Genomic DNA, 14579 nt, shown 5'->3' with positions numbered 1-14579 from the left:
AATCTCTGATTTGGAAGGTGACAAATATGGGCTGAGAGGGAATGTGGGCTGTAAGAGAGAAGTAAACAATGGGCTTTCAGTAAGGACAGGCCAATGGCTGTGGTTGAGCATGGCAAGTGTGTGTTGACAGGAAAAGCAGCTTTAATACCCTTGAGGGGGATCAGTAGTGATTGGCTGACACTTGTGTAACAGTCTCAGATTGCTATTACTGTACTATTCTCAGTTGTTTCCCCTCCAGCTTTTTCTCCCAGGCTTGCACAACACAGTTGTAAAAGTTCTTAACCTTGCTAATGTGTTAGAAAAGGGTTCACTCCTTTAGTGTTTCAGGTCAAATTTGACCTGTGTTTGAATTCATGAACATCCAATGAAAAAACACACTAATTATCACCCAGTAAATTGTTATATCTGTTTAAGAAACATATTATTCATACATAAATATAACAAATAAATATAAACCTGATATTTTATATACTTTAGACCTCACGTAACTCACAGTGTACAAATCATTTTCAGATCATCATATTTGCTATGTGCCACTCTACAATCCAATTCCAGTCAATACATTTTTTTTGGCATGAAACATAATTTTAATATAGGATTTTATTACTGTTATTTTTGTTTTGTTGTAATTTTTGTTATTCATGATGGTTTGCAAATATTTACTATGTATTTCTCTGCATAAACAACCCATGATTACCTAGACAAATTTGACCTATAAACACTACAGATGATTTTTTTTTTTTTTTTTTTTTTACAGAAGGCAGTTATAAAAGAGAAAAATGATCAAAATGTGATCTACTATATTTAGTAGGTCATTGTTGAGGATATCATGAAGACTTTTTTTGATCAGAAAAAATTTAAATTAAATTCTAACATTATTGATGTATTGATTGAAAAGACTTGAAATAATCAAGAATTACAAAGCACGTCCATAATTAAGTGAGTCAACAGCACAACAGAGCTGCAGATGAGTCAGAGGAGAAAGTCACTTCCAAGACTCAGATCATGTATTATATGTATTATATGTATGTATTATAACTGTTATGTGCCGTAGTTTTGTGTGTCTATATGAATGCTGGGTATGTTCTTTGCCCTCCCCTTTTCCCTAGCAGGTGAATTGGCACTGCTGTCCCTGGTTTCACAGTCAGAAGCTGGAGTACAAAGGAGGAGTGAGGAGGCCTGGTCAGTGCCAGAGGGGGCCATTTGGCAGCTGGTGAGCTATGGGTTTGTGTTCTCTGTGATAGCTGCTTCGTGATAGCAGAGCTAATATTAAACACGTTCATTGATACTCATACCAGTCGCTGGTTCGTGTTAAGTTTGGGTTGCATTTTTTTTCACAGTGCTCCACTCTTGGTTTTTTGTTGCAGTTTCATGATTATTAATAAATCACTTATTTTTCCTTCTGGATCTGTTTCCCTGAGGCTGTTTGTTTTGCCTGGGTTACTTATTTCATTTATTGTTACTTCTCTCATCCCTGGACTAATACAGGGAACGTAACGATAACGTTCACCAAAGCTGTTTGCTAGAGTGGCGCTAGTATGTTTACTACAGTATGCTAGCTAACATTATATCATAATTTAGCTAATAAATGTGCCCCATGCCCCATCTTTTGAGATGCACAAGAATGTCAGACTGGGAATATTTTACCCATAATTTAATTTACTATTAATTGGTTGATTGTAGCGTACTGCATTAACCACATCCTGTTACAGTATGAAACTCAGATTTTGACAAGACATGGCAGGAGAGACAGACACACACCTGGGGAAGAGACAGGACCCCATTCCCATTACAGTTTCATGGTCAAATCAGCTGCGGTACAGTAGTCCAGTAATAATACTCCTTAAAATAATATATTTAGTTATTAATATTAGTAGTAATGATAATACATTTATTTATATTCCCCTCTCAGGGCACTAAAGGACACCTTACAACACATAGTAAAATAAATTATAAAAGTACAAGGCATAAAATACAAAATAAATTAGAAGAAATATTTGCATGAAATAAATATGATTGCACTGAACGCTAGTGTTGAAGTTAAACAGAACAGTCATGTTTGAAGAGGTGTGTTTTGAGGATAGGAAGAGAATCAATATAGGGCTGAAGGCTCTAGATCCCATGGTGGTGAGATGGGCAGGAGGTACACTGAGGGTAATGGGCAGGTGTGCCAATGTGGAGTAGATCAGAGAGATAGGGAGGTGCTAGGTTGTGAAATGACAAATTATTGTGCATGGTGCATCTTTAGGTGGACATTAGGAAATAGAGAGTTAGAGGACTGGCTTCTACGCTTGGCATCAGAGATGATGAGTATTGAAAGCCATGCAAAACTAAAACAACGTGTAGACTGACGCAAGCAAAGAGAGCATACCTGTAGCACCGGTGAGTGGGTTATAGGCATACTTGATCCAAGGCAGCTGAGAGCTCCAGGAGGATGGATTGTGTGCCATGATGCAGTGTACTGCTGCCCCCAAATCCTGGTTAGCCCATTCTATCTGTCCATTAGTCTGAGGGTGGTACCTGGAGGAGAGGCTGGCAGTGGTCCCCAAGACCTGACATAAGGTTTACCTGACTTATGATGAGAACTGTGGACCCTAGTCAGACAAAATATCCAGAGGAATGCAGTGGAGCTTACAGGGATGACAAGGAGGTCCAAAATGATCAAGAATGATTAATATGGTTTTGTTACCTGCTGACAATGGCAAGCCACAGCTATGTGGAACCACAGGCATCTGGGCACAGGCAGGGCTTGCAAAAGGCCAGCAGGAGACTAGTTGGAGGTTTTACTGAGGCACAGACAGAGCAGGGAGATACAGTGATTATAGTATCACTAGGCATGGAGAGCCACCAGAAATGTTGCTTTAAGAAGAAGTAGGTTGCATCGTAATCAGGATGGCAGATGACTTTAGAAGAGTGACCCCACTGAAGCACTTGAAGTCTGACTGAGGGAGGCACAAACAAAATGTTAGGAGGAGGGTGTTGTCTGGTGAAAGAGGGCATCAGGTCTGGTATTATGGGTTTCTGGATGATAAGTAAGGGTAAAATTGATGCTCCTTGATGGAAAGTTTGTTGGCTGTGTGTAGATATGAAAGGTTGTTATGATCTGTCCAGATTACAAATGGCTGTTCTGTCCCTTCTAGCCAGTTCCCCCATTCTTTAGGAGCCAGAACAACTGCCAACAACTCATGATTTCCTATGTCATAATTGTGCTCAGCAGAGGAAAGGCAATGAAAGAAGAATGCACCCATAGGGTTAGGGTTAGGAAGTGAGGAGGAAAGTGCTTTGAAATAAGATTGTGTAGCGACCGGGGTTTGAGGTTAGCCAATTAATTCACTTTAACCTTAGCTTAGTTTTGCCAGACAACGCCACTCTGGGAATTTCACCCAGGGAACTATTATAATCTTAAAGGCACTCAGATCCGTCATACAATGGGGCAGAGATGAGGTCAAGTTACAAAATTACTTTACTGAACATATCAAATAATAAAAAGGAATCCAATAGCATCCACACTGATGTTACCAGGGAAATAAGAGAGACCAGTCAGGGTGGAGGTCTACCAGTAGGGAGATGGGACCAAGGAGTAAAAGGGGTCCCAGGAAACAAATACCCAAACACTCATGACACGCACACATACAATAGTGAAGATCAACCTGGGGTGAAAGCACACACACAGCACACAAAGGAGACACCGCCACCAAGGACACCACATCCACCACCGTAGTCTCGACATCTGAAAGGACAAACACAATTAAAAGAGCATAAAAACAACAACAACAACAACAACAACAACAACAATATCAAACCTAACTATACAAAAAAAGTAAATAACTACACTGGGTAAATAAATCAATACAAAACAAACTGAATCATACTTGGACAGACAACCATTATCTGCAACAAGCTCAAAAGTAACCACAATACACACAATTAACAAAAATTATTAATTGCAAGTTGCAGGCAACTTCAATTCCCACAAAACAAAATGACTCAACTAAACATTTAAATTGCATGCGGACACTCACATAAGGCGAGTGGACGCAAACCACAAAATAAACTTAAATTTCCCCTCCCCAATTAAAATCTATCATCCACACACACACACACACAATAAAACACAGGACTTAAAGAGGCCGCCAGGCCGAAGCAAACAATGCCACGGGTGCCGACAACCCTCCGCGAGGCAAGGCAGTCTGAACCGGAGCGACAGTGCTCGGCTCCAACAGGTCAAGCTGGGCAGCAGAAACAAATCGGTCCCCAAAAGTACAGTAATTCCCAGAGAGGGCAATCCTCTAAAATTAGAGTATTTCTCTACAAGCAAAGCAATTCCCCGTAGGCAAAGCAATTCCCTGTGGGCAAAGCAGCAGTGGTCAAGCGGGCAGTGAAATGTAGCCGATACAGTCCCCCCCCCAAGTAAAGTGGTTACCAATCCAGCTGCCTCTGTCCACCGGTGACACCTACCGGCTTTTATATCCCCCTCTCCCTACTGCCATTGGCCAGAGGGAGACGGCAATTAGGCGCCATCTCCTTCAAATTGACAACACAGGGCCACAATGCTCATCATACAATCGCATCACACACAAAAGGAGAAATTTCACAGATGTTATCTCAAACATGCTCACACTAGCAGATTTGAAAATAAAAACATATTGCATGTGCCATAGGGTGCAATCAGGGAACAATGTGTGATCTCATGGGATCTCATGTGATCCAATGGGGAAGCAGATGTAAACAAAATGGAGACTGTGGTGCAACAACTTGTTGTAACATCAGTAAAACTTTGTAGTAAGAAAAAACAAAAGCAGAAGACGGATGAGAAAATGGTTGGAGAGATGCTGTCAATACAGATTTCCTTAGTGATAACTGCAAGTAAGATTTTGTCAGTTGTAATATCTGTCAATAATAGTACTCAAGCTAATGTTAGAAGAGACCTATATCTTGGAGATATAGGTCTTCCCTCAAGCTAATGTGAGACTCAAGGGCAAGGATTGTTTACTGTTGCTTGGCAACTCTGTCAGCTGCTATGGACTGAGGTAATATAATCTTAATGTTTGATATTATCAGGGCCCCGATGAGTTCAGGAGTTCCAGAGGTTTAAGGGTGGATCTGTGAACCTCACATCACCAGATTCAGTGCAGGACCAGATCTCTCCTCTGATTGTTGGGAGGGATTGAATCAGGGATAAATTGGCCCAGAACTCCTGTAGTCTCTGCCTAACTTTAAGCTGCTGACTTTTGTTTATTTATACAGGAAAGTGTGCACATATGATGCAACCAATTTACAACAAGTCTTTACAAATCATTTTTTATTAGTCTTCCGTGTAGTGAAGAATACAACAGGTTGCAGTATGAAACACAATTTAACTTTACATAAACAAAACATCTTACAAAGGAAGGAAAATGGTATAAAATATTAAACAATTTTAGATGGATAAACTCCTACGTCTCCTTGTCATTTTTGTTGCTGGCATATTAGGCAATGGATAGGAATAACTCTTTTCATTGGGTATAGAAGTTATGACAGGCTCTGAATCAGTAGGGGTGACCTCGTTCCGCAGTATAGTTGATGTGCTTGATATGGAAAACCTGTCATTCCTTTGTGAGGATATGTTCATTGCAGGGACATCTATGTATGTCTCTGAACCTGCCTCTGAATCAAGATTTGGACTGGAGATGACTCGCCATCTCCTCAGAATCCTTTCCAGTGTATCAGACTTTGAACCCCAAAGTGCTTCATAGCACTTGGGTAAAAAATGGCAGAAGATGATGCCATAGCTGGATACTAGAATGGCTGAGGCCTGCACAGGAGTGCCCTTTTCCCTATTGGTAATATAGACTGGGATAAAACACACCCATACAAACAAGTACATCAGCATGCTAAAAATAATATAGCCTGTTTCACTGAACTCCTGAGGAACCTTCCTGCCTTTGAAGGCCAACAGGAAGCCAACTAATGCTAGCAGAGCTATGTAGCTCAACATAGTGGCAAAACCAATGTATGTGTCACCTTCACTGCACTGAATTATGTTTGTCATGCTTTGTGGGGATGGAGGTGTGTCATCAATATGAGGAGAATCTAAGATCAGCCAGAGAAGACAGATGATCCCCTGAAGAGTAGTTATCACAATGACAATGACAGGTGGCTTGTAAAATCTGTGTAGTCGCCTGTTTGTTATCTGACCAAAGGGGAGGAAAGCCAGGAAGGTACGATAGGCCTTGACTAGGATGCAGGACACACACAAGGTAAAGCCCATGGCATACATGACCTGGCGGGCCCGGCAGAGGTGTATAGTAGGCCTGCCCATGAAGCATACCACACTTGCGAAGCTCACTGCCAGACCAGCCATCATCACACAGGACAATCTCACCTCAGCTCTTTTCATAGGTGGGGAATCTCTGTACACCAAAAAGATAATTAAGGTAACCAGCAAAAGCAAAATGCCAAATGCTGCAGCTGCCACCAGGGTGATGGGATGAGGATCGCTCCATCGCATGTAGGAATCCCTTCTTGGCTTACAGTGATCCCAACCCTTGAGAGACCAAGTTCCATTGGGGCACTTTTTGCAGGCATTAAAATCTGTCAAAGAAGATGGTGATACACAAATTAAGACAATTCTGGTTTATTTAGGTTTGTCACAGGACACCAAAGCTGCACTTCAAAGAGACAGATTTTACTTTTAAAGCAGTAATTTACTCTGAAAACAGACCTCAAGTGGACAGTACTATTTAAATATATGCCTACCCTATGGGCACATGCCATCTTGAAGGGGCCCAGTATCTCAAGCTGATTAACATTTTCAAACTGAACACATAATCAGTATGTAAATCAATCATACCAGGGCCATCTGAGTAGGTCCCCTCCATACACTGGGTGCAGTTGTAACAGCAGGATACATTCAAGATCTTCTTCACCCAGCCAGGGAGGCAGCTCGCTGAGCATCTGGACTGAGGCTTCTGTGAAGCACCAAAACAGGCTAAAACATACTGAGGTTTCATGGTCATATTCAGAGACAAGAGGATATATCGCTGTAAAATAGAGATCATGTGGTTGGCAGTCAACAAATACAGTGTAGACATAGTCATGTGCTCAAAACCTCCTGGGTGCTATAGTTGTTGAAATAAACAACAAAAAACATGTTTTATTGGAGTTAAAATGATCAAGTCTCTGAGCCATTGTAACGTATCTCAAGTTACCAGATGTTCATATTCCTGTCAGTGAGGATGTACTTGGTCCCCTGATGATTTATTAAGGATTCAGTTCATATGTCATTCAACCAGATCTACAGACCATGTTTTCGATGGCCCTGAATATCTTTGGTGACATCTGACCTTTTCTTCTGACTTAGGTACTGTCTTGATACTGGTACGGTCTTGATTACATCACCTATTGCAATGATCAAACCTGTGAGTAGATGCTTTGAATGTGGCATCTTCTTACCGTGATATTGCCTGTTGAAAGCCAGGTGAAACTTTCCACATCGACTTCTACTCGTTCATGAAGGACCTGGTATTTTCCAATTTTTTTAAATCGTCTGTGGTGTCCAAACTTTTCCCATATAATCAGATCATAACCATTTACAAAATCACCATTTTTGTCAAAGTAGAAGTTCTGGTTGTCAAGCTTGAACCTGACCTCCTTCAATTTTTTAAGAAGCTGCAAAGCAAGGGGCAGAATTCAATTAAAACTCTTTTGCAGAGATGAATCACTGATCACTGAAACAGGTAATTTTCCAAACTATTCATGACAGTTCTAAGGAAACAAACATTACATTGTAGGTCCTAGAGTATGAAGAAGCTACACTTTCAAATTTGAATCTCTTCCCATCTGAAGAAGACATCAGTTCTCACCTTCCATGGTGGGAAGTTAATTTCTCCAGAGCATGAGGAGCTGTTGCACTTAAGTAGAGTCTTAAGAGCATTTGCTACAGCCCACACTGCCACTCTACTGAGGAAGGTTTCACTTGTGTCTACAGCTGTCACAAGATAGTCATCATTTTGCTCTTGGGGCTCCTTGAAGTTGCATGCATCACCAGATTTAATTTTCAGCAGTTCAGGTGATGGACAATAGGATGGAGGTTTGATTGAGAAACATTCAGAAGAACAGTTGAATCTCAGGTTCTTGTATTCTTCAATGAAGTAGTTGTATCCTCCTGGAGTTGCTGTAAGATTCTTTAGATAATTATCAAATGATTCGCTCTTGCCTGCAACAAAAGTGAAGCCCAAGATGTCCCCTACCCTGTTAATGTCATCCATCTGGGCAAGGGACCAACTCCTGGACCAGACATCACTTGCAATCCAGATCCTTGATGTGTTGGTTCGAATCATTTCTTTAAAGAGGATCTCTACCAGCTCTGCCTTGAGGATTAGCAGTACCACCTGGGCACTGGAGGAATGGATCTGCTGAGCGACCTGCTTGATACGTTCCCCACTGTGTGAATCATCAAGGTTATGAGGCAACACCTCATGGTAGGCCACGCACACATCATTGGTCTCAGCATCCATGAGGAAGCTCTGGAAAGCTGCTTTGCCATATTCATCATCTCCATACACAACCCCAATCCAGTTCCAGTGATACTGATGCATCAGTTTTGCCACTGCTTTGGTCTGATGATAGTCACTGGGAATAGTGCGCATGAAAACTGGATAGCGCAGCTTATCACTCAGTTCTGGTGAAGATGATGTGCTGCTCAGCTGATGAAATTAGAGAAGAGGAATTTAAAATACAAAAAGAAATAACCACACTTATATAGACAGGTGCCAAATTAAAGAAAAACCTGAATAATGAGCAGAGAATGACAATATTGGTTTGATGAGTATGAATACAGTGCCACTCATATGCTATGACTTTAACAAAGACCTGTTAGACAGTACTGTCCACCACCATCATCAAAACGCCAAATGAGAGAATATCTTTTGGAAGAATGGTGGTCAGCCTCCAGTCGAGGTCAGAGACCTACAAGCTCACCTACACACACACACCTACACACTCATAATCACTAAGCACATTATTAGGCACACCTGCACACTTGCTTATTCATGCAATTATCTAATCAGACATCTGGCAGCAGTGTATAAAATCATGTAGAAACAAGTCAGGAGCTTCAGTTAAGAGGAAATATGTGATTTTGAGTGTGACATGATTGTTGGTGTCAGACTGCTGGTTTTCCTGAAATTGCGCACAACACGTAACACACAACACGCAACAAGAGTCTCTAGGGTTTTTACTCAGAATGGAGCCAACAACAGAAACCATCCAGTGAGCAGCAGCTATGTGTGGGTGAGAGATGTCAGAGGAGAATGGACAGACTGGTTGGAGCTGACAGAATGGCTACAGTCACTCAGATGACCACTCTTTACAACTGTGGTGAGGAGAAAAGCTTCAGAAAGAAAAGAGGTGGATGGACTACAACAGCAGAGACCACATCAGATTCCACCTCCTGACACCGGAAACAGATCTGAGGTTGCAGTGGACACAGGCTCACCAACATTGGACAGTTCAAGACCTGGTCTTATGGATCTGGATTTTTTACTCAGTTTATCTGAGTGTTATTGCTGACCATGTTTATTCCTTCATGGCCACAGTTTACCATCTTATAATGGCTACTTCCCGCAGTAAATTTGCTCCATGTGACAAAGTTTAAGTAATCTCAAACTGGTTTTATGAACACAATAATGAGTTCACTTTTGGGATGTGGTAGAACAGGAGAGTGGCAGCATGAATGAGCAGCTGACACATCTGCAGAAATGATATGATGCAGTCATGTCAACATGGAGCAGCGTCTCCAACATGGAATCCATGACATGAATAACTGAGGCTGTTTAAGAGCAAAAGGAGGAGCTACTCAGGCTGGTATGCTGTTGCTAATAAAGTGCTCAGTGAGTGTGTATAAAAACTGGATGCATGGTTTAAATTTGTGAATCACACACTCTACATTTACACTCCTAGAATTAGTTCCAGTAAATCCCAACCTTTTCACTCAGCACACTGTTTTGAATTTCAACAACAAAATAAAGGATTACAGCTTTAAGTCTTAGTAGGATTAATTATATTTATATTACAACATTTAAAGAATACTAGAAAATTTTAGGAAATACTTGTTTGAGGTTTCTTGGGAGTTGATGTTCCACATTTGCCTTATTGTATTATCATGATTTCATGAGCACTAAGGTGCTGTGTGGGCCAGGCTGTTGTTGGACAGTTAAAAGATCCTTGTGTTAATACGATAGCTTTGGCCTTTTTGATGGAGTGAGGCTAATTCTCTCCCACTGCTTCTGTAGTTTGTGTTGATTTAAGATGAACACGTCCTGTGTTGATTTAAGATGAACATGTCCTGGGCCTGTGCTGAACACACAAACTAGAAACTGAAAATGATCATACAAATCCATTGAAGAAACCAAACATATTTCCCAATATCTCCTGGTATTTCTCTATTTCTAAACAAATGCAGCTTAATCATTGAAGACTTCAAAACTACCACATGACTAGATGCACACTATTAAATCTAACAACCAGAGCATGAGACACCTCAAAATCTGATGGCAGTAGAATCAGTGATCAGGAATGAAAACATATATTTATTAAGTACTTACCAGAGGGACCATGTACACATTTAGCAGTCTAGCCAAAGCGATGGACTCCTCAGAGTACAGTGCTCCTAATATAATCTTGACTGTAGGCCTGAAGTCGGTGTAGTTGCACTTTACATCTAGAGAGCCGTTGACTGCGAGCATGTGCCTCACATCCTGCAGAGCTTTGCTTGCATATGAGCATGTGTCACACATCAAATATCCAAGATGTACTCCTGGGAGGAAATCAGCTGCATTTATCTCTTCAAGTTCATGGATTATAGCCAAGGATCTCAGAAATGATCTCAGATCAAAACTAAAAATAGAAATAGACAGTGTACAAAATCAAACAGGCATTAATTATGTATTTGAGGAAATCTAGTGAAAAAAGCTAGTTATTCAGAATTTTTTATATGTGTAAATGTATATACACCACATATTAAAGATGTTTCAGTAATAGACAAAGAGGTGAGGATCCAGGACTGTGTGTCTGACACTGTCATCTGCAGTATCGGAGCCCACTGAGAACAATTCTGGCTCCATTCATCTTCACCCTCGAACCTGCAGACTGCACTTAGAACTAACTGCCACCTGCAAAAGATGGTCAGGACAAGGAGTACAGAGAACTGACCCAGAACTTTGTGAACTGGTGCCTGCAGAACCACCTCCAGAATGATGCTGGGAAGACCAAGGACCTGGTGGTGGACTTCCAGGGACTGGACATTGAGATTGTAGACTCTTACAAGTACCTAGGTGTTCACTTGAACAGTAAAGTGGACTGGACTGACAACACCAATGCACTTTGTGAATAGGAACAGAGCAGGCTGTTACAGAGACTCAGGTCTTTTGGAGTTTAGGGGGTACTCCTGATGGCATCAGCCATCCTCTATGGCATGGGTGGGCAATTAATTTTCCCAAGGGGCCACCTGAGGAACTGGGACTGCTGTGGAGGGCTAGACCAATTAGCCAAACTCAATTCTGCTCAATATTAATTTTATCTCTTTATAAAAGGCAGTTAATTGTATGGTTTTGATTAGCTGCTACTGGTAACTGTAAATGTTACAATTAGGCTATAAAAATGTGGAGCACGCACGGTAAAAAAACACCAACACCAACAAAAAAGTAAATGCTATTACTAGTTTGTTGTCTAGTTACCTCATCTGCTATTCTTCAGGTGATCATCAGTGAGAGAGGATCCGAACTGGACTTGTTAAACTTCATCACTGAGAATGTTTGTTCGCATATGTATCTCTCATGACGGTCTGCTGTCCACACACGACTGTGAAGGTGCATACGCTCACATGCACACGCAAAATGTACACATCAACGTAAACTGAAAAAATTAGCCATCACCTTCAGCATAAAAGCCATGCAGTTGTGTGTATGATATGCACTTATTTACATTTTATCACTAATTTCCCATTGACCTCCCAGCCAATCAGGGATGGCCAGCGGGCCGGATGTGGCTCGCGGGCCGTACAATGCCCACATCTGTTCTATGGTGTGGTCTGCCACTACAGACAGGAAGAGCAGACTGATCAAGAAGGCGAGCTCTGTTCTGGATGCCCCCTTGACCCAGTGGAGGTAGTGTGTAACAGGAGCTATCGTCCCTGTTGGAGAACACCCCGCCCATGCAGGACATTTTGACAGCACTGAGCAGGCCCTTCAGTGACACGTTGCTGCACTGCAGTGTGAAGGAGAGATACCACAGAGCTGTGCTTCCTGCTGCTGTCAGACTGTATAACAAACACTGCACTAAGTAGATCACACGCACCAAAGACTGACAACTCACCATGTGCAATAATTTAACATACACCAACTGTGCAATATCTCTTATCAGCTGCTATTTCTATATTTAAATATTTATCTGTACATATTATATTATTATGTATTATTAATCTTATTTGAAATTGACATTTTGGCAGTTTCTCATTTCTTTGTACTGTCCACTTTGCTGCTGTAACACTTCAAATGTCCCTACTGTGAGGATTATCTTATCTTATCTTAATATTCATTTAGAATCTTCAGGATCACAGAAGAAGAATGGAAAAACACTGTTTAACTAACCAGAAAAGTACAATTAAGGAAGAACAATATATAGAGTAATGAACTCAAACAAGACACTGAGGACTTTTTTCAAAATAGGTGGTATGTGGTTGATGGAGAATTTGAATCTAATGTAATAAATTAATCAGATCTTATACTCACTTTGAGCAGAGGAAGTTTTCAGGTCGAATCCGTTCACCAATTCCCTTCACTTTCTGATGACACGGCAACATTATACCTATGACAACATCCCCAGGAGCATGGGCCCCACAAATGGACTGAGCAACGTCACATCCATCCACACACAGGAGGATGCTGCTCAGGATCGTCAGTGCTGAGAGGAGGCTGCACAGCAGACCACACATCTCCATGTTGACTGGAGCAGTAACCACTGCAGGGATGGACAGGGACTATTTGATCTCTGACATGGAATTTGGGAGGTGCTAGACACAGTGCATACAAGAAACCTGTTTTAAAGCGGAACTAGAAAGAATGTGTCATAGATCAAATCTCAGCCTTCACACATTTCCCACTGACCAAGGACTTTCTTTAACTGATGCAGAACACTGTTCCTGAGTTTCTGACATGGGGTTCAGGGACTTTAACAGGCCCTGAGAGTGAGTGACTCAATGCACAACCAAAAGATTCATCAACCAGTCAGTCAAACAAAAAAAGTTATTGATTTGCCCTGTTTTATCATGAAGACAGGAGGACATTCACATGTGTTTTTGAACTGTGTTTTTGCTTGTTGCACAGCTTGACTGTGTTATGATTGTGTCCTCTGTGGGACTGTTCTCTGGTCTTTTATTGCTCTGTGAGTAGACTGTGAAATGTGTTGTTGGACCAGAATTGGCCATGCAAAAATCAGGCAGGACAAGAAAATGTGTGGGCAGGGCAGCTAGCAGAGGAGGCATGACAGGCAGGCTAAAGACAACATTCCACAGACTGCAGTGGAACTATATGCCTGTTAATCAAATGCTTTTTTTGTCATTTACCTCTGTTAATGTCCACTCATGTCACCCCGCTGCTCATCGAGCTCCACTGGCTACCTGTTGCAGCCCGCATTAAGTTCAAATCTCTAATGCTTGCCTACAAAGTTGTCTCTGGTACTGCACCTACCTACTTGAACGCCCTGGTACAGGCATATGCTACCTCACGACCGTTGCGCTCCTCTAACGAACGACGCCTGGCTCTGCCACCCATTCGTTCAAGGCAATCCAAACTCTTCTGTCACATTGTCCCCCGTTGGTGGAACGCACTACCACTTCCTACCAGAGCAGGGGCGTCCCTCTCCACCTTTAAAAGACTCCTGAAGACCCAGCTCTTCAGAGAGCACCTTCTCTCCTAGCACTACATAGCAAATCTACACTTAAAGAATCGTCACTAGCACTTATTGCTGCGCTAACACTTCTTATCGCACTTAACCTTGATTGTTCCCCTTTCTGTCAGTCGCTTTGGATAAAAGCGTCTGCTAAATGACTAAATGACTAAATGACTCTTCACTGACACTATCATTTTAAAGCTGAACAATGTAGGATCATTTTCAATTTCTGTGGGTTTCTGCATATTTATTTTGCAGGTCTTTTGACTTTATACGGGTGGCATGCTGTCAGTGAAGTGATATCTCTCCTTACATTTGATCTCAGAAGAGCTTTCTGTCCCATAAAGGATCTGATGCCTGTTTGCATTCATCATGTAATTTACTGCCCACTTGTGGTAGCAGCAGGTTATTGTCTCTGTAAGCTAGCTTGTCTTCCAGCTGTTGTAGCTATCATTTCTGTCATTTTCGTGGGTGTGACTGTGTCCTGTTGACAGAGGCTGGAGCTTTGCAAGCAGAGAGGACAGCAGCTTAATTTGGAGGTTTGATCAGTGAGGATAATCTTGAATCTTTGACTAATGATTGGCTACAGCAAATATACTCTACACACATAGCACCAATGGTAAAAAAAATGGTAAGCACTTCCTGTCTCC

General features: G+C 41.6%; 1 protein-coding gene across 1 annotated transcript; it reads right to left on the bottom strand.

Annotated features, from left to right (window-relative positions):
- Positions 1 to 5285: 5285 nt before the first annotated feature.
- On the bottom strand, positions 5286 to 13196 carry olfcb1 (olfactory receptor C family, b1). The gene is made up of 6 exons (XM_071478340.1): positions 12771 to 13196; positions 10587 to 10878; positions 7845 to 8687; positions 7435 to 7650; positions 6833 to 6950; positions 5286 to 6573 (listed from the first exon to the last, which is right to left on the bottom strand). Exons 1-6 carry the CDS (start codon positions 12977 to 12979, stop codon positions 5420 to 5422), a joined length of 2832 nt encoding a protein of 943 aa, XP_071334441.1. The 5' UTR covers positions 12980 to 13196; the 3' UTR covers positions 5286 to 5419.
- Positions 13197 to 14579: the final 1383 nt, after the last annotated feature.

The sequence above is a fragment of the Trachinotus anak genome, unplaced genomic scaffold (genome assembly GCF_046630095.1).
Source record: "Trachinotus anak isolate AG129_WGS33_773 ecotype Australia unplaced genomic scaffold, CSIRO_AGI_Tana_v1 ptg000005l, whole genome shotgun sequence".
Taxonomy (NCBI): domain Eukaryota; kingdom Metazoa; phylum Chordata; class Actinopteri; order Carangiformes; family Carangidae; genus Trachinotus; species Trachinotus anak.
The sequence above is the reverse complement of the archived record's forward strand: the minus strand, read 5'-3'. Positions and strand labels throughout refer to the sequence as shown.